Source organism: Sciurus vulgaris, assembly GCF_902686455.1.
Source record: "Sciurus vulgaris genome assembly, chromosome: 7".
Lineage (NCBI taxonomy): Eukaryota > Metazoa > Chordata > Mammalia > Rodentia > Sciuridae > Sciurus > Sciurus vulgaris.
This window is the reverse complement of record NC_136467.1, coordinates 3,149,756-3,174,047: the sequence shown is the minus strand read 5'-3', so window position 1 is coordinate 3,174,047 and position 24,292 is coordinate 3,149,756. Positions and strand designations below refer to the sequence as shown.

The 24,292-nt window shown below is 51.8% G+C and overlaps 1 protein-coding gene across 8 annotated transcripts in view; it reads right to left on the bottom strand.

Annotated features, from left to right (window-relative positions):
* LOC306666278 (uncharacterized protein) overlaps positions 1 to 24,292 on the bottom strand; it is a 66,517-nt gene that overhangs the window by 9,677 nt on the left and 32,548 nt on the right. For 5 of the 8 annotated variants that reach the window (XM_079148248.1, XM_079148255.1, XM_079148254.1 and 2 more), the window contains 3 exons: positions 20,233 to 20,374; positions 17,740 to 17,834; positions 8,655 to 8,729 (listed from right to left, as the gene is read on the bottom strand). In XM_079148248.1, coding sequence (XP_079004374.1) covers positions 8,655 to 8,729; positions 17,740 to 17,834; positions 20,233 to 20,287 — 225 coding nt within the window. In that variant the 5' untranslated portion in view covers positions 20,288 to 20,374. Of the gene's footprint in view, positions 1 to 8,654; positions 8,730 to 17,739; positions 17,835 to 18,730; positions 18,948 to 20,232; positions 20,375 to 22,033; positions 22,813 to 24,292 lie in introns of those variants that run through there. The other 3 variants (XM_079148251.1, XM_079148249.1, XM_079148253.1) reach the window with 3 other exon arrangements.

The window sequence follows — 24,292 nt, the reverse complement described above, 5'->3', positions numbered from 1 at the left end:
GGCTTTTGTCCTGCTGCTGTGGGCTGAAGGTTCTTCCATCTGACATTGCCACCTGGGCTCCTGCTGGTCCCTCCACCTCTCTTCAGTGCTACCCCTGAAGACCTCAGTCACCCCATGAAAGCAGATGAATAAGAGTGAGGGCTGGGGACGAGGCTGTCCCAGAGCACCTGCCTGGCGTGCACCAGACCCTGGTTCCACCCCAGCACTGCCAGAAAAACAAAGGCGCGTTCCACTCATCCAGTGCAGCCACCAGCCACCGGGCGCATCTGGTGAGGTGCAGACGCAGAAGCAGCAGTGGGCCAGTGAGGAACCCAGGAAGGACGGCGCAGAAGCAAGCACACCCCTCCACAGCACCAGAGCGTGGGGAAGCCAGAGCGGCAACCCTGCCACCGGCACCCTTCACCGGGGTTCAGTTCTCCAAATGTCGTGGGTCACCACCTGGTACTTAGATACAGAAGCTGTGCTTCTGTGGGAGCCCTGGCTCCTCCAGGGAGATGGGGTCCACACAGGCATGTCGTTCATCTTTGTGTCCCCGGGACATAAACATCTGACGAGAACAACCGGGAGGAGGGAAAGTTTATTTGGGGCTCACGGTTTCAGAGGTCTCAAGTTCGATGAGTTCAAAGATGGACACGTCCATTGCTCTGGGCCTGAGGTGAGAGAGAACGACAGGGCAGCAGGGCCCAGGGGAGGACAGCATTGTAATGGTGAGAAACTGGGTGCTTCTGCCTACACCCAGGAGTGGGGTGAGGAGGTCACCCCTCGCCGCCCTGCCTGGGCTGCGTCTCCCCGCGCTGGCCGAGAGGCCCCAGGTCCCATGCTGTCCCTGCCATTGCTCTGCTGTGGTGTGCTTGCCATTTTTGCACCCTGACCTGTGTGTAAGCATCTTGTGTGAACGGCAGTTGGTCCCGAGAAGCTGAGTGCCCGACTGGAGAACACCAGCTTGCGAGCCCCTTGCAGGGTGGGGGGTTCTTGCCTCGACCTCCCCCAGCACCAGAGTGGCCAGCTCTCCTGAGCCGACGAGTGAGCATGAGGGTAACTGAGGCAACCGCACGTGAAATGCCACCAGACAGCAGCTGTTCTGCCCTGCAGGGGCATCGAGAGGACCAAGAGCCGTGGCATCCTGGAGTAGAGGTGGGAGGAGGAGGAGTGACCGGAAGTGGAGACGGGGCTTCTGGTGGGCTCCGGAGGGATGCTGTGGCAGGCGAGGGGAAGGAGAGGGGTGGTCCCTAAAGCCCAAGGCAGGTCCCTAAAGCCCCAGTCAGAGTGTGGAAGAGACCCTGGCTGAGAAGAGCATGGACCCTGGTCAAGAGCAGCAAAAGCGTGGATGTGACACCCCTCCAGGGACAGGACTCTGCCCAACAGGCACCTGGGAGGCAGGCAGATGGCTGAGTCAGGAGTGTGCTATCAGCGACAGTGGTGAGCCTGGGCGAAACCAAGTGGTGCCACAGCGAAGAGGAAGGACAGTTGTCCCTGCTCCCCAGGGCCCGAAGCATGGCAACCCCCACGTCTGCCACCAGGGACGAAGGCTTCCGGGAGCAGTCTCCTGTGGCAGATCCGTGGCACTCCCGGGGCTTGAGTCTGCTCTGCAGGAAATCCACTCTGCCACCCGCTGAGTCGGCCGCTGAGTCGGCCCCTGCGGCAGCTGGCTTCCTCGGGTAGAAATCATCACTGGCTGGCACTGCCAGCCACGTCCCACACCATGGACCCCAGTTGAAATAGTCCTTCTAACAGGAAATTGGCCAGAGCTGCAGAGGAGAGGGACTTTGTCTCTGAGACACCGGCATAGGAGGGAAGGTCCGACAACCAACAGGAAGCAGAAAGTGCTTCTCCGAGGATGAGCTGCGGCAGCACCTGCAGGACCAGGAGGCCCTGGGGGTGCAGGGGAATGTGCGCAAGGCCAAGCCAAGGACCTGGGAGCCACAGCGAGGGACTGAGGAGACAGGAGGGCTGTGCAGGCTGAGGCCACCACACAGGCTTTGGTAATCTCAGGAGGACCAGGGAGGCAGGCGGCGTTTGCGGGGGAGGCCAACACTGTCATAGTGCCTTGCCACCATTCCCCAGGTAAATACCCAGGTGAGAAGAGCAAGAGTGGACAGCAAGAGGCCTTGGGAGGGTCAAGTCTCAGAAAACCGTGGAGCAGCCCAGGGTGGCCAGGGTGGAGTGGCAAAGAGGGCTGTTGCCCAAGAACGGTGGGCAGCACGTGTGTGCGTCCAGGGACGGTGTGCGGGTGACCCAGGATTCGCTTTCAGACAGCCCTCCCCATTTCCACGGTCAGGCATCCTCGCAGCAGCCTGCACCTGGGCCTAGTGAGGGCACAGAGGCTGCCCGGGCACCTCGCAGCCGGCCACTGCACAGGCATGCTCCCCGTGAGCTCGCCAAACCCAGGAAGACCTCCCGAGGAACAGGGGGCATTGGGCTCACACGCATGTGCATGCACAAGCACGCACACACACACCTGTTCAGGATTTGTTATGCTAAACTCTGTAGAAGTGACAGGCTAACTAAACTCCTGGAGAGCCATTTAAAAAAAGAGAAAAACACTGAAACAGCGTGGGAAAAGAAAGCAGTAATCGGACACTAAAATCCAGACGCGAAGCCAGGCAGCGAATGCAGCGCCAGGGCTTCAGTGTGCTTCTCATCCCTTTATGGTCAGAAGCAAGAAGTCAGTGCAGAGAAAATTCGTGCGGAGGGTGCGCGGTGGCCTGGCCCGGCACCTTCACGGTGAGCGCGGCCCTGCGTGGGTGTGCGCCCTGTGCCCGGCGCGCAGCCCGCCCGCCCTCGGCACCCTCCCCATTTGCTCATTCCAGCGCCACCTAGAACACAGACGGTCATTCGGAAGTGGTATTAAAATGCCGAGGACCACGCAACCCTGCGTCTTGCGCTGGGAGGAAGCGAGTCTCCTTGTAAAGTTAGCTGTAGCGCTCTCAGCATAATACCTGGGAGCCCATTTAAAAAGGAAGGAGGAAGTGGTCAAAGTCATGCTTTTTGCAAACTTCAAAGGTTGCCCCCTCCCCCCTCTTTACATTTTACTGTCTGGGGAGCTGGCCGTCTGCAGCTGCGGGCAGAGACTGTGTCCTGGCGTCAAACCTGCCTCCTCACGGCCCATAAAATTACCGCAGGGAAGCACGTCGCAGGTGTGGAGAGAGGAGCAGGATGCCCCTAATGACCTCCCCGACACCCGTGCTGAGCCGCCCCTGCCAGAGAGGAGCTGGAGGAAGGGTGGCCAGCCGGGGCGGAGTGTGCACCGCGCAGGGGAGGGAAGCCGGGCCCTGAGCCCCAGAGCCCAGGTCCCAGCACCTCCCAGAAGGAACCTGGGTGCAAGGCGAGCCCTGGGTAGTGAGACCCCCAGAGGAGGTAAGCAGGGGTGGGGGGCCAGATGAAATCGGACGCTCCAGAATCCAAGTTCAGAAGATGCCACGCAGCAAGCCCCATGCCTGTGCTTCTGAACACATGGGTTCTTCTTCCTCATCAAACTGGGAGGGACGCGAAAAAAGCAGACGTGTTTGCAAAGATGTCAGATTCCTGTGGGTGTTTATAGGAAACATTTTACCACTTTTCTTCAAGTGATAGAGGAAATTAATGATCATAGAATACCTATGAGCTGATTGTAAAAAGACTTTGCAAATCACTAGCTCATTACGCCTCAGTGTTTTGGGCCAATATTTTGAAACGGGGTTGGGGGAACAGAAAATCAATGTATTTAAAGCCATCTTAAATGGTTTCTACTGGTTCTATCAGGCAGATTGAAAAATGATCATGTTTCTTTAAAGAAATGGGAACGTGGAGGCAGTTCTTCTGTAAAAGACAGGGAGACAAGCAGGTCAGGAGCAGGGCCACCTAGTCTATCCTCAGCTCCGAGGTGTTTATTAGCCTACTCTGCCGGGAGCAGTGGGTACTTTGCCCCCTGGGGTGGAGACAGAAGAGCAGCAAAGGAACCAAACACAGGACAGAAACACAAACAGAGGAGCCCTGTTTTCCCCTGAGGACACAACTTTATACTGGGGACACCCAATACATCAACACAGAATGGACTTAAATGCATTTTGAAACTCAACAGTCAAGAATCCACAATGTGCCCCCTGCCTTCACCCTAATGCTGTGTTTGCATCCTACCCAGCACTCCTTATCGAGGTCGTGATTTTGACCACTTTTATCCGGAGGGTTCCAAACTTTCAATTCTCAAAAAAAACTGGGGCTAGGGTAGAGTGACCCATGGAAGTATTTCTACTGATGGTGAAGATGCATCATTCAAAATCGAAGCCACCTTTTCAACACTAGAATCAGGTGACAATAAGAAAAGCTGACCTCTGGCAAAAATGCCCTGGAATCGGCTTCATACGACTTTGGAACAGAGTCTTGGCATACAGGCCTTACATGCAATCCAGCCCTAGTTTGTTTGTTTATTTGTTTACTTATTTATTTTTGTTACTGGGGTTTGAAACTAGGGGTGCTTAACCACTAAGCCACATCCATCCTTTTTTATTTTTTGTCTTGAGACAGGGTCTCTCTGAACTGTTCTGGGCCTTGCTAAGTTGCTGAGGCTGCTTTGAACTTGTGTCCTCCTGCCTCAGGTGGGTACCACCACACTCAGCTCCAGCCCTCGCTTAAACACGACCATGCAAGATGATGAAGAGGTGGCTTTCTTCATTTAGACTCCAAAAGATACGCCGCACATTTTGACTTATTCTTCTGTAATTAAAATTCAGAAATGAGAACCACCAAGGTAGCATCCCAGACTAGAGGGCTGCAAACTCCAGCCAAGGGCCCGATCCATGGCTTTACATTTTTAAAGTGTTATTTTAAAAGGGGCAGAAGAGGATTGCCCTAGAGACCAGCTGTGGCCCAGAAATCCTAAAACAGTGGCCCCCCCACTCCCTCCGAAGTGTCCCTAGACCACCAGGACAGCCAGGAAGCCACTCTGCAGCAGGCCACGCCCACCTGGCGCCGGGACTCCTCAGGTGTCAGGGACGTGGGGCTCTCTTTCATGTGGACCAATTTTACTCATTTTCGTATCACTGTTTGGTAATTACTGTCGGTGACTATGGAGGCACATTTTTCTTGAAGTTCGAACACTGACGATTTCCAAAGTATTCACCTTCTGTGGGTTTCTGAAAGTCTTCCCAGCATGCACCAGGCTCGCTCTTCCCACCCAGACACTTCATGTTGTTGGAAGGAAGAGACTGGATGATCCGAATCTGAAAGACCATGGATTCTAAGGGCAGCTAAACCATGGGAATGGGATCCTTTCATCTGGGGGCAAGACCACATTCCAGGCATAATCGAAGACTCATTTAATCACTAAAAATGTGATTAAATAAATCACTACCCACAAAATGTTGCCTGTGTACCCTAGTAAAATATGGTTTAAACAAAAACTCGGTATCATGTCATTTTCTACCAGGAGCGAGCACTGAAGCCCTTTCCACCTCTACAGATAAACTCTGTCACCCTTTCTGTCATTTGCGGGTAGCGGACCTCTGTGTCCTGAGACTGCAATCTTAGAAATTCCTCTGTGTGCACCTTGCATTACTTTGAGACATATTTGGGGTGAATAGAAAATTATACATCTTGAGAAACTACAGCAAAATTAATCATCCTGCATTTATTTATGCATAGGCAGAAACACTAAAAAAAGAGTCACATAAGAAAGAACTTCATTCTGGCTTTCCCTCATTTTGTTGATTATACACTCCCTTAGTACAAACCCTACAAAAGCGTGTTTTCCTGAACCAAGCAAAATAATGTGTGATCGTGGCTTCCAAGTGGAGGATACCATGAGTTCCTAAGACCGATGACCCCATTTGGCTGACGTCTTTCGAGGTCGTTAGAGCCATTTGTACTACCCAGGGCTGTGGCCACATTTCACAGCCTGCGGATCCAACAGGCAGCCGCTGCAGCTCTACGCAGCAGCAAGCAGCTCAGCATTTCGTCCGCCACAATTAGGAAAGGCGTGTAAAATTCCCAACTGAAGCTGTAAAGCAAGGACAACAGAAAGCCATTTCTAAATCTGCATACCTACAAGCGGCTCTGCCAGCGACAACTCTGCGCAGCGACAACTCTGCGTCCTCCCAAAGACTGCGTAAAATCCCTTTGCATAGAACTTACTAAGACAACCCTTTACAGCCTGGGAGGAGCAGGGAGGTTCCGCCAGGTTGCAAGGTTTGCTGGGAGATGAACAGACCAGAGGGATTGTTCGTGGAAGGCTACTGGAGGAAAAATGGAGGAGAGAGGAGGCTCAGAGACTGCCTTCAGGCTTCTAAGAAACGTGGGGAAAAGCAATACTTCAAAGCATGAGTGCAGCTCTCCTTGGTTAAAAGCAGACCCCTAGGTGGGCGTGGCGCCTTCCTATCCAGCCGCCCAGCAAGCTGGCTTTCCACAGATGTCTTTGCAGGTCATGTTACAAAGGCACTGGCCTCCGCACTGTGTCCTGTGCTCCCCCAGGACGCAGAACTGGTGTCTGACCCAGGCAGACACAGGTGCCATCTTTCCAGTCCAGCACTCTCTCACTGTGCCTGAGCTATGCCAGCAAGTGTATGCTTGCCAGGCCAGAGACAGATTCACGGACCGCCTGTCAGGAACACGATGCTCTGCACCCCACGGAGAGAGTCCCATGTGCTGCCACAGCTGGCCTGGAGCTGCGGCCACTGCGCTGAAGAGCCAACACGTATGCCAGGACCAGAGGAGCAAAGAAGCTGCAGAGAACAGGCATCCTCCGCCTGGAGCCCGGAGCAGGCGGCGGGTGTGGTGAGGTGTGAGCGGGGCCCCAGGTAGAGGAGGGACAGTGGGCAGGGGAGGCGGAAGGGAGGGGACCACTGCTCCACACGGCCCGTGGGAGGGACGCGGCTCCAGGCCAGCGACAGAAGGCCTTCCACGCTAGGTCTGCCTATGTCCTGCAACAGCCTTCTTGACCCTGGAGCTCACCCACATGACACGTGCCCCACAGGCCCTCCCTCAGCCCCGGAAAGCCTCTTGGGAGATCCGCAGGCAGGGATCCCATGGGGGGCGAGCGCCCAGGTCCTCCCGGGCATTCCACCTCACCTGCCAAGCATTCAGCTGGCAAGCTGGCCTGGCGTGATGGGTTTCTCCTAAGACAACCCAAAGCCAGAGAGTGCAAGGCCCCGTCGGTGCACAGGAGACACCCCCTGTCCCGCACTGGGACCCAGATTAGGTGATGAGGGGCAACACTGGCCATCTGGGGGCCACTCCTGACCATAGGGACCAATGTGGGCTTTCAGAGTCCTAAATTCCAGAGCTGAGAGCCACGCGCTGGGAGTGGGGCCTAAAAGGGACTCGGAAAGGTGACCTCTGTCCCCTCCTCAATATTAATAGGAGAAACACCAGGTCCTGGCACCCACAAGCTCCCCAAAACTTGCACTGTGGCTTTTTACCAAGAAAAGCCAAGTCTGATTAAGAAAAATGAAGTTTGTTTTTTTTTTTTAGGAATTGACTATCTGCCTACCACCGCATTTGGCAAAATAGTATCACCTTGAAGCCTGGAGTGAAATAAACTGCAGTATTTACAAGCCAAGGCAGATGTTCAAAGGGCACATGGGCACAAGGAACAGATGGCGGGTGGGAAGGCAGAGTGCATTCTGCAACACCCACAAAATGCATATTTCTTAAAGTGCCTGAAGGCTGTTTAGGGTCTGAGCACCCAGGAATTGACCCCTTTGAGCTCCGGGTACAGAGGAAGCCGTCCAGAAGTGTCCTCGCTGCCTCTGGAATCCAGGACTTGGCAGCCCCCTCTGGGAGTGGCCTTTCTCATTAACACACCACCCCAGCCTGAAATGCCACCTTTTTGTGAGAGGACCGCTCAGAAACATCAGTGCAAAATCATGACTTTGACCATTTCTTCTACATTGTGTGAAGTGTTTCAGGTGTTTTTACTAAAAGGACACCTATAGTAAATGACATGAAAATAGGAAGACTGAATTGCTAATGGTCAAGTGGGGAGAAAATAAGGAGAAGGAAAGTATTCTCATTGAAATGTTCTCATTAGCTCTTATTCCTGATCCTTTAGTTGTTTTCTCATACTGGAGAGTTTTGTTTTTTAAAAAGGGAGATTTAAACTGCACGTGCATTGTCATGAATAAAAATTACTCTACACCCCTTCTAAACCCCAAGTCAAATTTCAGTACAATAGATGCTAAAAAATTACTAAAATGAGAAGTTGGTTCATCTCTCTCTCTCACAGAATCTGTTTTGAAACCTACCCAAATGAGTGCTTTTTTAATGGATGGATGCATGGACAGATGGACAGAGAGATGAGTGGCTGAATGGATGACTGGGTGGGTGGGAGGATAGATGGGTGGATGAATCCATAGGTGGTTGGGGGGCTGAGTGGGTGGCTGGGTAGACAAATGGATGGATAGCCCCGATGGGTGATATTTGGTTTAGAAGCGAGCATCTAGATTTTAGGGACACACACCCTCACATAAAGAACAATATTCGCTTCTGAAAGGAATGACAATAACACGTCCCCAGTTTTCTCGTCACAGAGAAGATATCTAGTTACACAATCTCATTGTCACACACACAGATTCTATGGCTAATGTCCTGAGAGTACCATTTCACCACCATCAGTCTCAGTCGACTTAGTTATTGACAGAAGCTGGAGATGTCAAGGCCCGTGAAAAGTCTATGCCTCTTACCTTCAGAGGTGGCTGCTGAGATTCTTCTTGGGTTTGAGGCAGAGAGGGGTCTGGTCCCAGAGCAGAGGCCCTGGTCTGTAAAGAACAACAACTAGTCTCAATCCTGATGGTAGGTGGGCATCCAGATCTCAGGTGGAACAAGCCACAGTGCAGTTTCAAAAGTAAAACACCTCTTATTTAGAGATATTACAACTATTTCAATATTTCTGGAACTAAAAATATATTCTTAACACATGTATTTTTCAATCAACATGACTTTCCCCCATTCAAATACACAGTCTTTATATCTGGTCTAGATTCTCAGCATGTAACACATGCCCAGTAATAATACTTGCCTAAAATGTGTTGTTGTTTTGTATCATTTTTAGAGGAAAATGATCTTTGGTTCCAGCAAGGTCATTGTATGTGGACTCTAGGGATTGACCATACATACAAAACAGCACTAAGTACACAAAACCCAGGGTGTTCAGTGCTTCTCTGAACATCTGGATCCGCTTTCAGAATAGTTATCTGGTCAAAATAAGAATGACAGAAAAGTTGAGCTGGTTGTTTTATAATTTCATATTCATTCAAAACTGGGTAAAGTCTCATTAATTTGCATCTAATATAATTGATGTGGTTTTATTGTTCATTTTTGAAGGTCAAAAGGGTTTTATTTTCTATAAATCAACAGCAAATAGTGTGTCCACTTACACTAAAGGAAAATGCAGATTTCCACATGAACTATCTATTAAAAACGAGTTGTAATGTAACTGAGTGCAACCAAAACTTCACGGCTAAGCTATGACGGCTTTGAAAGTGTGAAAGGCCAATAAAAGTGAACATTTGGAAGAAGTGAAAATAGAGTGAGGAGTGGGGAGTGGGGACAGTAAGGCCCCTCTTACAGGTTTGAGGCCCTGTTACCAGCAAAGCCACCAGAGTAAGCCGCTGAACCAGGGCCTGAGGGCTGCAGGGTGCTGCCCTGCCAACAGAGCACAGCACCTCCCCACTGTCTGATCTGACGCTGCCCCAAAGCCAAGGCACCAGACAAGAGAATGCCCTCGGAAACCCATCCAGGAGCTGTGTGAAGCTCCGTGGGAGAGGCCCACCTGGCATGCACGAGGTCCTATTCGGTCCCGGCACCCTAAAGGGGAAAATGTCACAACTATTTTATTTCTGTATTATTGTCACGATATCTTAATTGTAACACTAGCGTAGTTTCGTTTACTAGAAAGAAAAAGAGGCGGCGATTCCCAGGACGTTGCTCCACAACCCAACGAGATACAGGGAAAAGGATCCTCCCCACATGATTCGACACTCCTTTAAAGAGATGGAGAAGCCGCCGATAGTGTGGTATTAGTAAATGCGGTTCTGGAACAGCCCTAACACGGGCAGCACTGCTGTCTTAACCCTGGCGGCCACCACTGCCTCCCCTGTTCTGAGCTGGCTGTCACTCGGCCCTAGCACCTCTGTCTTGTCGTGGCTGCAACTAAACCCCAGCGACCTGCCAGGGTCAGTGTAGCCAGGCCCTGCTCGGTCAGCCCACGGCGTCCCTGCCGCACCCTGCCTGGACCCACAGCTCCAGGACATACTTTCCATCTCACTCCCACTTCCTGCCTCACCAGGCGAACAGGTATGTGGGCGGCGTCTTTCAGTATGTGTTTATGGACAACAGCCTGGCACGGAGGGCAGGCCCGCGTGGGCTTAGCTGTGGGCACCGGTTCCCATACTCACCCTGCACCTGCCTCTCACGCTCTGCCTGCACCCAGGCACTCCTTTTAACATGCAGGACAACAGTGAACTCAAGCATCAACCTTCCTGCCCCAAGGAACTCATATCAGGCCAAGGGAGAGGGACAGACAGACTGGTACACGGGAGTACGAGCAAATCAGCCTTGTGGGCTTTTACAGCACAGGAGCCAGTTGTGGGTGGGCAGAAACCCAGGGATAAGCTGGGCATGCACTAAGGCAGTGTCTCCCAGGCCAGCCCCAGCCCCAGCGATCCCTCCTGGGCCTACTCCATCAAGAGGTAGGCCCGCTTCCCCTCTGCTGGCGTCTGACCAGCCCTGTGCCCTGCTGTGACTCAGAGTGTGGCATAAGCAACATCCTGGGATGGCCGAGTCCCGGCCTTCTGGGGCAGACAGCTTGGGCTGCTTCTTCTTTATAAGAGGGTCAGCGAGGGGCTGGGGGTGTAGCTCAGTGGTAGAGTAGTCACCTAGCATGTGTGAGGCCCTGGGTTCCATGCCCAGTATTCAAAAATAAAGAAAAATGTGAAGAAGGCTGACCCCCCCCCCCCCGGGTGCGGGAGAGCAGAGGCGGGAAGAGAGCCTTGGCTGTCTCGGAGGTCTTCGAGTCGGCCAGCACACAGGCAGATGCAGCGCCAAGCTTGAGCCCCTGGAGACCAAGAGAAGATCCCCCTCTCACCCAGGCAACACCCGGCCGTCGTGCCACTGGGCTCCTGGGCATTCTGTCACAGCTTGGACAACCCCGACCCTGGGATGAGGTTGCCCCGGCTCTCCTCTCGTGACCGTACTGCAGCTGTGTGCTGGGCTACAGGTAGCTGCAGGACAGATGGCACTGGAGGCCGGCCTGGGTGGACATGGGCCATCACAGGTGTGGCAAAAGGCTCAGATTTGGGAGGGTACTGTAGTGTGGTTCCGTCTAAAGTTGCTCTGATGATCCTGAAAGAAGGGTCAGTGTGGTTTATGGATGTGTGAGATCCAACCAAAAAGGGCAAGTCCAGGACCAGGTCGGTCTTAGAGCCTGGCAGCTCCACCTGACCTCCTCACAAGAAGCTGCTCAAATCTCCCGGGTTCTCCTTCCGGGTTCTCCTCCCGGCACTCAGTCTTCAGAGTCCAGGGGCCCTGGCTCTGAGGCGGCTCTGCTGAGAAGCAGCCTGCCAGCTCCGGGAGCAGCACGCGGTGTGTTGCCTGTCTTGGAGAACACATGGCCGTCCTCCCCTGCCTGCTCTCCAGAGTTCTCCAGCAGCTGCTCAGAGAGGAACCCCAAGCTCAGGATCTTTTTCAAAAGGAACTGTGGACTGGGTGCACCGGATGTGATCCCAAGAAGTGACCATGTCTCTGCCTCTTGTGCTCACAGAGAGGGCTGGGCACTAGAGAGAGTGGTGGTGAGTCCCTGTAAAGAGGAGCTTCCATCTGTGAACAGTCCCAAGGTCTCCTCACCTGGACGCTCTTGTTCCACTGCATTGGGCAGCCAGTTTTGACAAGGTTGAGTTGTCAAAATGAAGGAGACTGACTCGGTCCCTGATGCTCCTTCCTGGTCTCTCTGTCGGGCTCTGGGGCCTCAGAACTACATGCACATTTCCAGGGAAGCCCACCCGCCTCATGGGAACATCAGTCATTCATTCTATGAGTCATTCATTCATTCATTCAAGGAATCTTTACTGAGCATCTACTATGTGTTCAGAAAGCTTCTGTTTTTTTTTTTTTTCTTGCAGTATTGGGGATTGAACCCAGTATCTCACACCTGCTAAGTAACTGCTCTACAACTGAGCTACATCCCCAGCCCTTTTTAATTTTTATTTTGAGAAAAATGTCATTATATTGTCCAGGCTGGCCTTGAGGTTGCAAGCCTCCTGCCTCAGCCTCCCCAGTACCTGGCATTACAGGCATGTCCCACCACATCTGGTGGCATCTGAATATCTGAAAGGAGTTCTTTTTTAAGAGTTGGAAAACCGGAACTGGGGGTGTCGCTCAGTGGCAGCCAAGGGGTGTGGCGGTGCCCGCCTATGATCCCAGTGCTTCATGAGGTGGAGGCAGGAGGCTTGGGGCCTCAGGGCCAGCCGGAGCAACTTAGCAAGGCCTGTCTCATAAATAAACAAACTAATAGGGCTGGGGACAGAGCTCAGTGACAGAGCATTCTTGGGTTCAGTCCCAGTACCTACATAAAGTCAGGGAGCCTATCAGTAACAGATCCAGAACTGACAGCTAATTAAATCTGGACAATTACCCCCGACCAGAGGTTGTGCTTAGAACCCTGGCTCTCAAACTTGGGTCTGCCCCTAAATCCCCTGAAGGGCTGGTTCAAACCAGACACTGGCCCTAACCTCAAAGTTCTGAATTCAGGAGCTGCAGTGGATCTGAGAATTTGTATTTCTAGCCGGTTCCCAGGGGCTGCTAATCGGAGACCACTCACCAGGGCTCCTGTGTCACACGGGACTGAAAGAGCACTGTCTTGGCAATGATGGAGACTCCACCCTGCACCCTAGGGAAGCTCCAGCTGGGTGGAGATGGAGACTCCACCCCGAACCCTAGGAAGCTCCAGCTGGGTGGAGATGGAGACTCCACCCTGCACCCTAGGGAAGCTCCAGCTGGGTGGTGATGGAGACTCCACCCACACCCTAGGGAAGCTCCAGCTGGGCGGTGATGGAGACTCCTCCTGGCACCCTAGGGAAGCTCCAGCTGGGCGGTGATAGAGACTCCTCCTGGCACCCTACGAAAGCTCCAGCTGCATGTGCAGCTGTCCTCTCGTCATCAACCCGAGAGAGGCACCAGCTCCAGGACGGGAGGGCAGCAAGGCTCAGGAGCCCCTGCACCTGCCTTTGCTTACCCGCCTGGTAGAGAGGGGTCCAGTCTGTTGGAAAATCATCAATGAGCTCATCTTCTACTATCAGAGTGGCTCCAACAGCCCAAAGTGTTCCCAGCAGCCTAGCGGGGGAACCGCCTGGAGCCAGTGGTCAGTTTTACTGTCCCCTCGAATATGAAAATGGCAATCCCTGGGAAAAGGAGAAATGGGAGGAGCAGCCAGGCTGCTTCTTCACAGAAGGGGATGCACTTTACGAAACAAAAGCCAGGCGGTACACATGTGGCAAGGAAGCCAGGCTGTCGGGTGCCCAACACCCATCGGCCAGGTGGTCCCTCGGCCCCCAGCTCAGAATGAGGAAGTGCTGGAGCTAAAACAGCTTGGAGGGTCTGTTTCCAAAGGTTGACTCCAGCTGCAAAAGGCAAGCGTCCAGGGCACCATCTGGTGCTGTGGGAGCCCAGGAAGGTGGCGGGGTGCTCGGGACAATCAGCAGCCCCTCCCCAGACAATTCGACGGGCATCCGGCCTTCCTCTGTGAAGGGGCAGCTCCCAAGAGCTTTGAGGGTGTTCTTTGTGCTCAGCAGAATCTCGTGTTCTTTACTGACGGTGCCACCGACACAGGCCTGTCCCTGCAGGTGAAACAGGGCTGCTCCCCTGGGACAAGGCTGCTGGGCCCTTGCTCACAGTGCTCTCCATCAAGCACACTCCTCCGGGGCGGGTGGGAGCGCCAGTCACTCCCTAGATCCAAGGATGCTGCCCACATTTCATCCAGCACCTCTCCGGGGCCTGAGTGGCGTTTCTGAGGGAAGGCACAGCCCTGTGCCGCGTGGTGTCCACCGGCTTCGGGAACCTGCCCAAGCAAAAGCTGTCAAACTCCGTGTGCTGGGATCCCAGAGGCAGGTGTGCCTACAGGCCTCGCCACCCACGCCCCTTGCTCTCTCATTTTCTCCACCCTCGCTCCCGGGGCTGGGCTTGCCTACCCTAGAAGCTCCTGCTGCTAACAGTTTGTCAGGGTGGTCACCCTAAGGTCATTTTGGATTTAATTGCAAGCGGCATTCCTCCTTTCCTCTTGGGAAGAGTCTGGCCTCATTTCAGTTTTATCTTTTCCTCACCTTTCTGTGAACAAGGTCCTCTGCGTGGCTCTTGAGTAACACCCAGAGCTGCAGATGTGTGCTGGCTGCAGGAGGACCCTCCAGGGGCTCAGGCTGTGGGCCAGGCCAGATTAAAGGCAGTGGCTTTCTCACAGTTGGGTGTGAGCTGCACCCGCCCCCCTTGGGATCGAAACCAATTTCAAATCCACCTGAGGGTCCTCGGCAGAGCCTTTTCTGGGAAGATGCCTGCGGGCTGGGAACAGTGGTGCCTGGGGGGTGGTCACTCGCAAGTCACTGCAGGCTGGTCTTCATGCCAAAGCTCACAGTCTGGCCACAGAAGGGCTTCCATGCACGCTGCCCCACACTTCTGGCAATCCCGCCTTCTCCCTTCAAGGCCAGTGCGAAGCACAGCTGGACTACAGGTCTGGAGGCAGGTTGGGTTTGGATCCAGGTCTACGCTTCACTGACTGGGCTGCCCTGGGCCAGCGTCTTATCAGACTTGTCCCAAATGTCTCTTTCCTTGACTGTCAAATGGGTTTGTGGAAACCTGCGGGTACGCCAGTGCATGAGCATGAATCGGGGTAGTCCAGGAACGTCACGGGAGACGCCGTGTCAAGACCTGCTATTATTCCAGGCCCATATCTCACTGCCTGAGCGTGGTGTGAGAACCATTTTCTACTAATTTCAATATTTTATGCAGCACACCTTTATTTTTAGCTCGTTTTCCAAAGCCTTTCCCCACAGCATTTTGACTATTACAGAGAGACCCCTGTAGAAGAATCCGTGTTTAAATTTGGCCATCAGTTTTCTCTGTATGGAATCATGTCACCATCCCCTAAGGAGCTATGGGGCTGAAGCCCGGCTGAAGCCTAGCAATCCCCTGCCCTGCGTGGGGCCTCTGGACAGGGCTTTTCTCCTCCTGTATTTTTCACACTGCGTTTTTATCCCTCTAGTTGGTTTTTTTTTTTTTTCTCTATATTTAAATTAGTTTGAACTGAACAGAATATTAAGTTCCACCTAAGGAATTTGCCTCCCAGAATCAAACTCCCATGGGGATGAGGGCGGCGCAGCTGGGGCATCCAGGTAGCAATATTATATACAGGTCCACATTGCCAGACATCAGCCTGGTCCAAGCCTGCACCTTCAATCACCAGAAACCAAACATGCAAACCTTACTTTTTTGTGACTTCTTCCCATTAGCCCTATTTCTGGTCTCTGAAGCTACTTCGAATAAATATGAAATAGACATGAAATACATTTATTGGAATTTTAACACAGGTGGCCACAACAAACTGTGGTTGCTTAAGCAACAGAAATTCACTTCTCACCATTCAAAGGCTGGACCTGGGAGATCCGGATGCAGCACCACCGGGTCCCAGTGAGGGCCCTTCCTGCCACGTAGACGGCAAATCCTCACTGTGTCCTCACAGCAGAGAGGGACAGCAAGTTCACTGGCATCGCCTTCTAAAAGGACACTGATCCTATGATGGGGGTCTCACCTCGTGACTTTTCTAGCCCAATGTGACCTCTGAAAACCCAATGCCAAACCTTCACGTTGGGGGTAGGGCTTCAGATTGTGAATTCTGGGCGTGGGGAGGACAGCCCAGCCCAAGGCAGAACATCAGGTGAAACAGGCCCGCTGGCCACGCCCGCTCCCGGGGCTGCTCGGCTGTTCATCTTCCCTGTGTGAAAGTGTCCTGCCCTTTCCAATCCAGCCCATGTTCTTTTTTCAAAGGATCACATTTGGGCTGGAGATGTGGCTCAGTGGTACAGCGCTTGCCTAGCATGTGCAAGGCCTTGAGTTCAGTCCCCAGCATAGACAGACAGAAGACATGTCCACCCTTCTTTTGAAAGTTCCACCTGGTCTCATGAGCCTGAGGACACATTCCCCACGGGCGCAAGTACACATGGACAGATAAACCACCTGCAGTTCCCCGCACACAGAGGGGGATCCAGGAATAATCAACACCCAACCACGTTCAATGTCTCCACTTTCTGCAGACTCAGCCAGGGTGGTGATCACTTTCAAGCTGCACATGACAACATTATTCGAGAAGACTGCCTTTCCTAGCTCAGTGTGTGAGATTTATTTTGACTTATGAGTGTCAGATGGAATATCTGCCTCTGCCATGGGATCAGCAATTCCTCGTCCCAGAGGATTAGATACAGAAGACGAATGTTTGCTACAAACTAAAATTTCAGCCATCTTCAGTCATCTGACAGACCTGCCCCCAAATACTGCTCTTCTGTGGACTGAGAATGGTGTGCTCCTTACACCCAAGCGTGAGGTCCAGCCCTCCCCAGCCACCCAGAAGGGCACAGCTCATGCACTGTCCACTGGCTGGGCACCAGCCAATGAGAGAACGGAGCTGATCGGGCGGCAGAGCCTGCAGCTCTTGTTACTGCAAGTGTCCAAAACAAATCTGGACTCAACTCACAAGATATTCAGGGGAAAATGTTTGCTAAAACCAGGTGCAACAAAATAAAGTATGGCCAACAGTGCAGCACCTTCATTGTGATCTTTAGAACAAATCTATACCTACCTGGCTTGTTTAGTGGGTTCCTCTGGCAACAACTTATAAAATAGGGACCACAGTTATGACTTTGCACGTGAAGAAATGACCCAGGGAGCTTGAGACCCTGCCCAAACCGCCCGTTAGGGAGCAGGGTCAAAAGTCAAAGCCAGACTTTGCTACTCCAGGACTGAGCTATCTCCATCATACCAGTGTGCTTCAGATGGGTATGCAAATAAAAATCCAGCAAGAAGAAATCCAACTGGTAAGGGCAGCACTAACAGCCACCTCCTGCCAGATCCTAGAAGTGCCTCGAATGGTGGCTCCCCAGCTTAGTGGAGTAATTCCTCAGCATTGGGGTAACTTCTTCCGGGGGAATGGAGGCCTCTGTGAGGAGGCGGGAAGGTGGGAGGCACGCAGCTGGCCAGAAGCCTTCATCTTGCTGAGAGGGAGCACCCAGGAGCAGCCTGCCTGTCTCAGCAGGAGTCCTCCCCTCCCACAGATGCAGACCCTCCCACCATAGGGGCTGTTTCTACAGAAGCCTTCCTACTCAGCTGCACTGGACTTATACACTAAAGAGCGAGAATCCCTGGTTTTCTTTCTCCCCACACGTGAGTCTCCAGTTGGTGATTTTGGTATTCTCTGGGAGTCATTTTTACCAGTTTTTATCTCCCCAGACACACCTGTTCTCTTTGAAGTTACAAATAATGACTGCCTTGTTTTGTTTTTTGTTTTTTTTTAAACATCTTTCAAATGAAATTACATGGATGATGCAAAATACTGCTTTGTATGCCGTTAAGTATTCCAAACAGCCTGTTAGACCAATCACTTCACCGCATGAATATTTTTAATGTTAAGTAATGAAAAAGCTTGGGATAGAGTAGACACGAAAGAAAATTCCCTAACAGAAATGAAAATGCAGAGTCAAAGAACATAGCTCTCCTCCCTGGGAGCAGCCTCACCTGTCCCCGCTGACAAGGTCTGTCCTGCCGATCAGCGTCCACCAGTGGCCTGCTTTCCCTTCTCCTAGGAGCAGCCTGGGGCCTGGGGTTCGACACTGCGGAGAGATATTCAAGGTTATCCAGAAGTTCAGTTCGTGCTACTATAAATGTTCAGTGCGTATAAGTAGGAAAGAGTATGGATTCACATTGAGATAGTTAATATTGAGGATCCAGCTTAATGTTTGAACAATAAAGTCTTCCTTTTGGCATAAAACTGGGATTTTGCAGTTCTTTCAACCATGAAAGAATTTTTGGCATCTCAGAATTCAGTATTACTTATATACATAAATGCTGGTGGAGAGGTTTGTCATCGTGTCCAAGTCAAGAATTTTACTGTAGATTGACTCATAAAATTCTAGAGAAGGCTGAACTTTGTCATTCCTATGAAGACCCAAACCACACTTTACATATTTAAACATTCCAAAATTATACTCAACAACCTTTGTAGCCTCCTGTTTGGATTGAAGTCCTGTGCTTCCTAGAAATTGGTGCTATTTTTCTTCTGTGAATATTCACGAAAAGGTCACAAACTTCTCTGTGCTCAGATTCCTTCTTACTAGACATTTGGATTCAGTTGACTGCCACAATTTGATTATCAAAGGTTGTGGGGGGCTCAAGCCACAACTGGGTAGATGCCCTTTTAATTAATTCATCAATTTATTTTTGGTACTGGGGATTGAACCCAGGAGCACTCTACCACTGGGTTCTACCTCTAGCCCTTTTTATTTTTTTATTTTGAGACAGGGTCTCACCAAGATGTCCAGCTTGGGCTGGAACTTGCAATCTTCCTGCCTCAGCCTCCCTCAGCCTCCATAGCTGCTGAGATCACAGAGTGTGTGCCACCATGCCCAGCTCACTGTACTCTTATAAAATGTAAGACAATGACAAGTCAAGAGCGATGTGTTGAAGACAGATACTCTTCTGAATGGACAATGGAAAATGACTATTTTACATTCTAACAATTGTGTTTTCAACATTGAGAAAATTCTTGAGTTTTCTACCTTCTTTTACTAATTGAGACCTTTGTTCAGGGGTCTGAGGTTGTGTGTTCATTCAGAAAGATCCACAGGCTGTGAGTTCTTGTGGTTTTCTGTCCTGATAGCACCTTCAAACCAGCAGTTCAAGGAGGAAACACAAAGTCAGCTGCCAGCAGTGACCAGCTCCAAGGCCACCCCACCTTACTCAAGCTGGCGGGCACTGGCAGCTTTCCAGGCACGTCAACCAGCAGGAGCAGCTTGGCTCCTTCAGGAATTCCACATACACATGAAAAAAGTCACTGGCCCTTTGGCTCCAACACATCATCCCAAAATCTTCACTTGGAATTTTCCATTCTCAAAAAAGAAAAAAAAAAAAAAAAATCAGTCTGCTAACAATGGATATTTCCATCTTCTCTGGAAGCTAACTTTTCATGCCATGTCGCTTAGGACATCTGCAGGTTCACCCAGGTTCCTCTGGACGTGTTCACGGGAGCACACTAACGCTGCATGGAGGAATCTGGGGGTGAGCACGGCCGTAAACCAGAACCTAGGCAGAGCAGCATTAGGGGGGGCCAACCTAGAACGCCCGTCCAGTACGAAGGAGACCCAGGAGGAGTCAGAGATCGTGCTCCCCAAGCATCTTCTGAGAGAAGGTGTAAGATCGGCCTGTTGTGTCGCCTCTGTACCTGCACTGCCCAGCTCTGTGCCTGCCAGACTGGACGTGTACAAACCCACCAGGCCTTTACCGCAGAACAGACACAAACTACGGACACAGGCGCACGCTTCCCCAGCTCTGCAAAGCTCCCGTGGGTCTCTTGAAATAACCACCGGGTCCAAATGCCACAAGCCACAGGGAGACCCTGGCTCACTCACACCCTGGCCAGTGGGTCTGAGAGTCGTTGACCCTCGGACCACTGACAGCTCATATTCACAAACGCTTTCAGAACTAATAACAAGCTAGAAAGCATGCTCCCACCAGGGTACATGATGCGCTGAGACAGACCCACTCCTGGCTTTACTGGTTGTTAAACCACTCGACTAAGTAAATTTAACCTACCAACTTCCTTGAGGCCTCACTTGAAAATCTCAAACCCTCTTTGGGAACCCTGGTTTGTCTCCGTTAGGCCATTTATCACATGTGTTTGTGCACAGTTCTTAGCAAGAAGTAAACACTCCTCATTTATTGGAACGAATTTCTTCACTCTGGTGAGAAAGGCAGCCCAAGGAAGGAGAGGGCGGCTGCTCCCTCTGCCCAGCTGCTGGAGCACCGGAGGGAACCCGCAAACACAGGACTGTTTTCCAGGGCGTATTTATGAAGTCGACAAAGTATGAAAGCCCATGCAGCTTTGAAATCTTTAAAAACCAGCCATTCTACCATCTCAGCCCAAGTAAGACAGTGTCACTACTTCCCAGAACCAACAACTGAAAAGTTAAGGCACTTATAAAAATCCACAATAAAAAATAGACATGTACGAACTTTTAAATTTTACCCTCTGGAGTTTTTCTTTGATTTCTTTTGATTTTTGTTCCATGACCTTCCTCCTGAATCAGCTTCCAAAAATCTTCATAGTTGCTCATGTTCTTCAAGATTCCACATTTGGTCAGTTCATTCTGCAGCCCTATAATCTTATTACCAAGGAGAAAAACATCAGAGTGACGTTTTTAATGACAAACGATACATCAGAAGATGATTTAAAAAAACTGAAGTCCTCTTTCTAAGCATCAGAGTGTAAGGTCTGGGTAACCCGACTGGAGAAGAGTTACTGTCAACAGCAATTGACACCCAAAGTACCACCACAATTTTCTCTGTCCCTAAATAATATGGGTTCATTTAAGGTTTTAAAATTAAAGAGAACCATCTGAAGGCAGGCAGACTGTCTGCTTGTTCTTTTCTCATTAGTAGCCAGGAGTTAACTATCAGGGGAACTTGGGGAGGGGCAACAGCAAGGAAGACTTAAGAGAGGGATGAGGGGAAGATAGGTTTGAGGACACTGGGAGGAAAGAGATAAAACACCTTTCCCTAAACATTCATTTTCTGACTGTATCTCCCTTTGACCTGGAGAGCCTGGAAGTGCCATTCACTCTAAACCAGTTGCCACACAGGGGTATCCCGCTTGTGATAAAACATGGATTTGCCAGTTTAGCAGAAAACAGGTGTCAGGACCCTCACCTCTTTCGAATACGATTTCATGTCTTAGACATCGGAGCACATCTCCAACTGAGAAGGCCAGATTCAGGAAGCACCCCTAGACATGTGGGGCAGCATGTCACTGGCCCCAGGAGAACCCCTTCAGGGACTTAGAACTTGGTGGTCTCATTTTCCATTTCATGCTCAATTTGTCAATCAAAATTACAACAAATTCAGTTATAGATCTAAATGGCTTTTATTTTTTGATTCTAGACTCAAGCAACTGAGCAGGGGAGGCTGTTTCACAGAGAAATGGTGAAGACCGGAGGAAAGACTGGACTGGCCACTCCAAAGGTGCATTACTCATAGGGTAAAAGGGGACTTTCTAAAAGGGGACTTCCTCAGGGTGCAGGTAAACTGGACCCCTCCATATCTATGACTGTCAGTCTCCTTTTTTTGAGAACTGACTGTACACAGGGCTCAGAGTACAGATTGAGTACGTGGCACCTGTACCAGAGACTCCATTCTGGTCTGGAGCCCCTAGTCAGAATGATGCCGCCTGTGGTGAGTTTACTTAACAAATTCGAGAATAAAATCAGGCATGCCCAAGACTCTCAAAAGACTGGTGGAGACTGTCGGGTGACAGAAATGTGCCTACATCAGCACTTGTCGGATTCCCTTCCAACCCTGAGAAATGGGGAAGTTCTCGAGCAGAAATGAGAACTTTTTGTGACCTGCTTTTATGTGGAGAGTGGCCCTCCGCAGTGGGACCCTCCCTCCCTCCGCAGGAGGCGCTTTCATCCCTCCCGAAACAGTAGCGTTTAAACGGCAGGGAGGTCTCGGAGACTCGGGACCAACCCAAGCGCTCTGGCACAGAAGGCAGCCCGGGCGTGGGAGCGGGCTTAGGTGAGGGGTTAGGGGTCTCCGCTTCGGTCCAGGGACGGGGGGCCGTTGCTCCCACTCCGCCCTGGCCGAGGGGCTCCCGGGGACAGGTCTTCCCGGCACGGACTGAGGAGGTTGGGCTTCGGGTTCCCGGGTCGTCCGGAAGGTAAAGCGCACGCCCGGTGGGAAAGGCGGCGGGGCCCGCAGAGCCTGGGGCCGGGCCGAAGCCGGGAGGACGGTGCGCGGCCCGCAGCACCGCGGGCCCTACCAGGTCGACGCTGGCCCGCGGAGGCGACCTGGGGCGGGACTTTGCGCGGGGACCCTGGCCCCGCTCCCTCCGGGCACCGCCTTCAAACGAGGGAAGAAAAGGCGGTGGGTCTTGGGTTCGGTAGCTGGGAAGCGAGGCTGCAAACAAATGACAAGTAAACATCCAGCCACAGGAAGCCATTAAGGAGAGTGGGCGCTAATGAGCGCGCCGCGGGGACCCCGCCGCCCGCCGCGCGCCCCGCCCGCGCCGGGAAGCGACCGGGACTGCCGCGCCCTGCAATTTGGAGCCCAGAGCCCCGCTGGCGGGCCATAAAGCTGCTGGTCTCTCCCTCCGTCCCCTTCAAGTCTGTGTCCTTAGGAGCTGCAATGACGGCCTTCCCCAGGAGTACCGCGGGGAGAGCGCGGGAGCCCGGCTGCTGCGGGCTCGCCCCCTGCACCGTGCGGGCTGCGGGGACAGCGGCAGCGCGAGGGCCGGGCCTCCCAACGCCAGGGCGAGGGGCTCCCGCCTTGTGAAGAAGCCAGGGGCCCCGGCCTAGGTTCCAGGGAGGCTTTTGAAGTTGTTTCTCGTAAAAAGCGACCTTTCGGGATGGCACATGCGCACCGCGGCGCAGCGCCCCAACCCTGGACCCGCTTAAGGAACGGTTTTCCTTTAAGGAGCAGTGGTTTCTCCGCGAGGATCAACGTCCTGTTCTTCCCGGACTAAACCACGTAAGAAACCTCAGCTCCTGCTCGGTCGGAGGCTGCAGGGACAGGTCCCCCCGCGGCGCTGGCTCCCGGCGCCCACCTTACAGTTCGCACAGCAGCGACACCCAGCGGCCGGCCCGCTCCCTCCGGCGGCGACCACGTCGGTTGGCCCCTGGGTGCAGGGGCCTTGGGCATCCCGCGGGCCTGGTCAGCAGCAGACCACCCACAGAGCAGGGGCTGCCAACCCGGCCGGGCCTTTAATGCCTGTTTGTCTGGAACATTCTAGGGAGTTCGCGGGAAAGCGGTTTAAGGGTACACGTCATCTACTCTAGATGTTTGTGCAAGCAGGGATTCCCTGAGCATTGCCCGCGGCTTGAGAACTGCTTTTCCATGATTCCCTTATGTGTGATAAATTCCCTTGGCAGGAAGAAGAGCTATACTCAAATTCATCATAACTGATCCATTGGTTAAGTTTGAGGAGAGACTACAAATCTCTCGAATAATCCTGGGCTGGGGCTGAAGCTCAGCACTTTCTAGCATTCAGGAGGCCCTGAGTTCCATCCCAAGCAAGCCCCACCCCCGCCAAAAAAAAAAAAAAAAAAAAGAAAAAGAAAGAAAAGAAAAAACTCTCTTTTAACTAAGTGATCCCAAAAGAACCTGGTGAAATATCTTGTCCCACTAAAGTGATTCTGCTATAGTGTGTGTCTGTGTGTGTGTTTCTGTCAGTTTGTCCTTCTCAAAATTAGTGAAAATATATATATATATATTTACGGGGGGGGGGGGGGGGGGGGGGGATGGAGTAACCAGGAATTGAACTCAGGGGCACTTGACCTGGAGTCACATCCCCAGTTCTACTTTGTATTTTATTTAGAGACAGGGTCTCACTGATTTGCTTAGCACCTCACTTTTGCTTATGCTGGCTTTGAACTTGCGATCCTTCTGCCTCCCAGTCTGCTGGGACTACAGGCAAGTGCCACCGTGCCCAGCTATATTTTCACCTATTTCATGTGTTGTGCCATAAACATTAAAGTTGGAATAGTGTGATTGAGTTTATGTAATGGAATCACTTTCTCTGGTTTTAATTGAACTAGAAGTTAAAAGCTCATGAATTTAATATATGTGTGGTGTTTTATTTTTAGTTCTAAAGCAAGAAGTTTAGTCCTGAGGCTAAAACTTCTCAATAAAATTAGTTCAATTAGATGGCTTCTTCTGGAGTAAAATTTTAGGTTCCCTAATAATTTAAATTTAAAATATCACATTAATACATGTGCATGGTTTCAAAAGGTCCTTCTGAACCACCTGGAGAATTCCTCCGCCTGCTCCTGGCCGTACAAAGCCTTGGCCACTGCCTTCTGCTCATCTCTCTCTCCCTCCAGGGTTAAGGTGTGTGAACACATGACTGTCACCCTCACTTGGACATTCACTCCAATTGGGACTCCTGCTGACATACTATGTAAAAACCTGTCCCGTCCCTCAAAAGTTGATGTCTGAGGCAGAGTTTCTCTTCACCCACCACCCACTAAAGCCCTTAGCCTTAGTGCTTGGAAATGAAAGAGCCTGGTGAGACGGCCCTCAG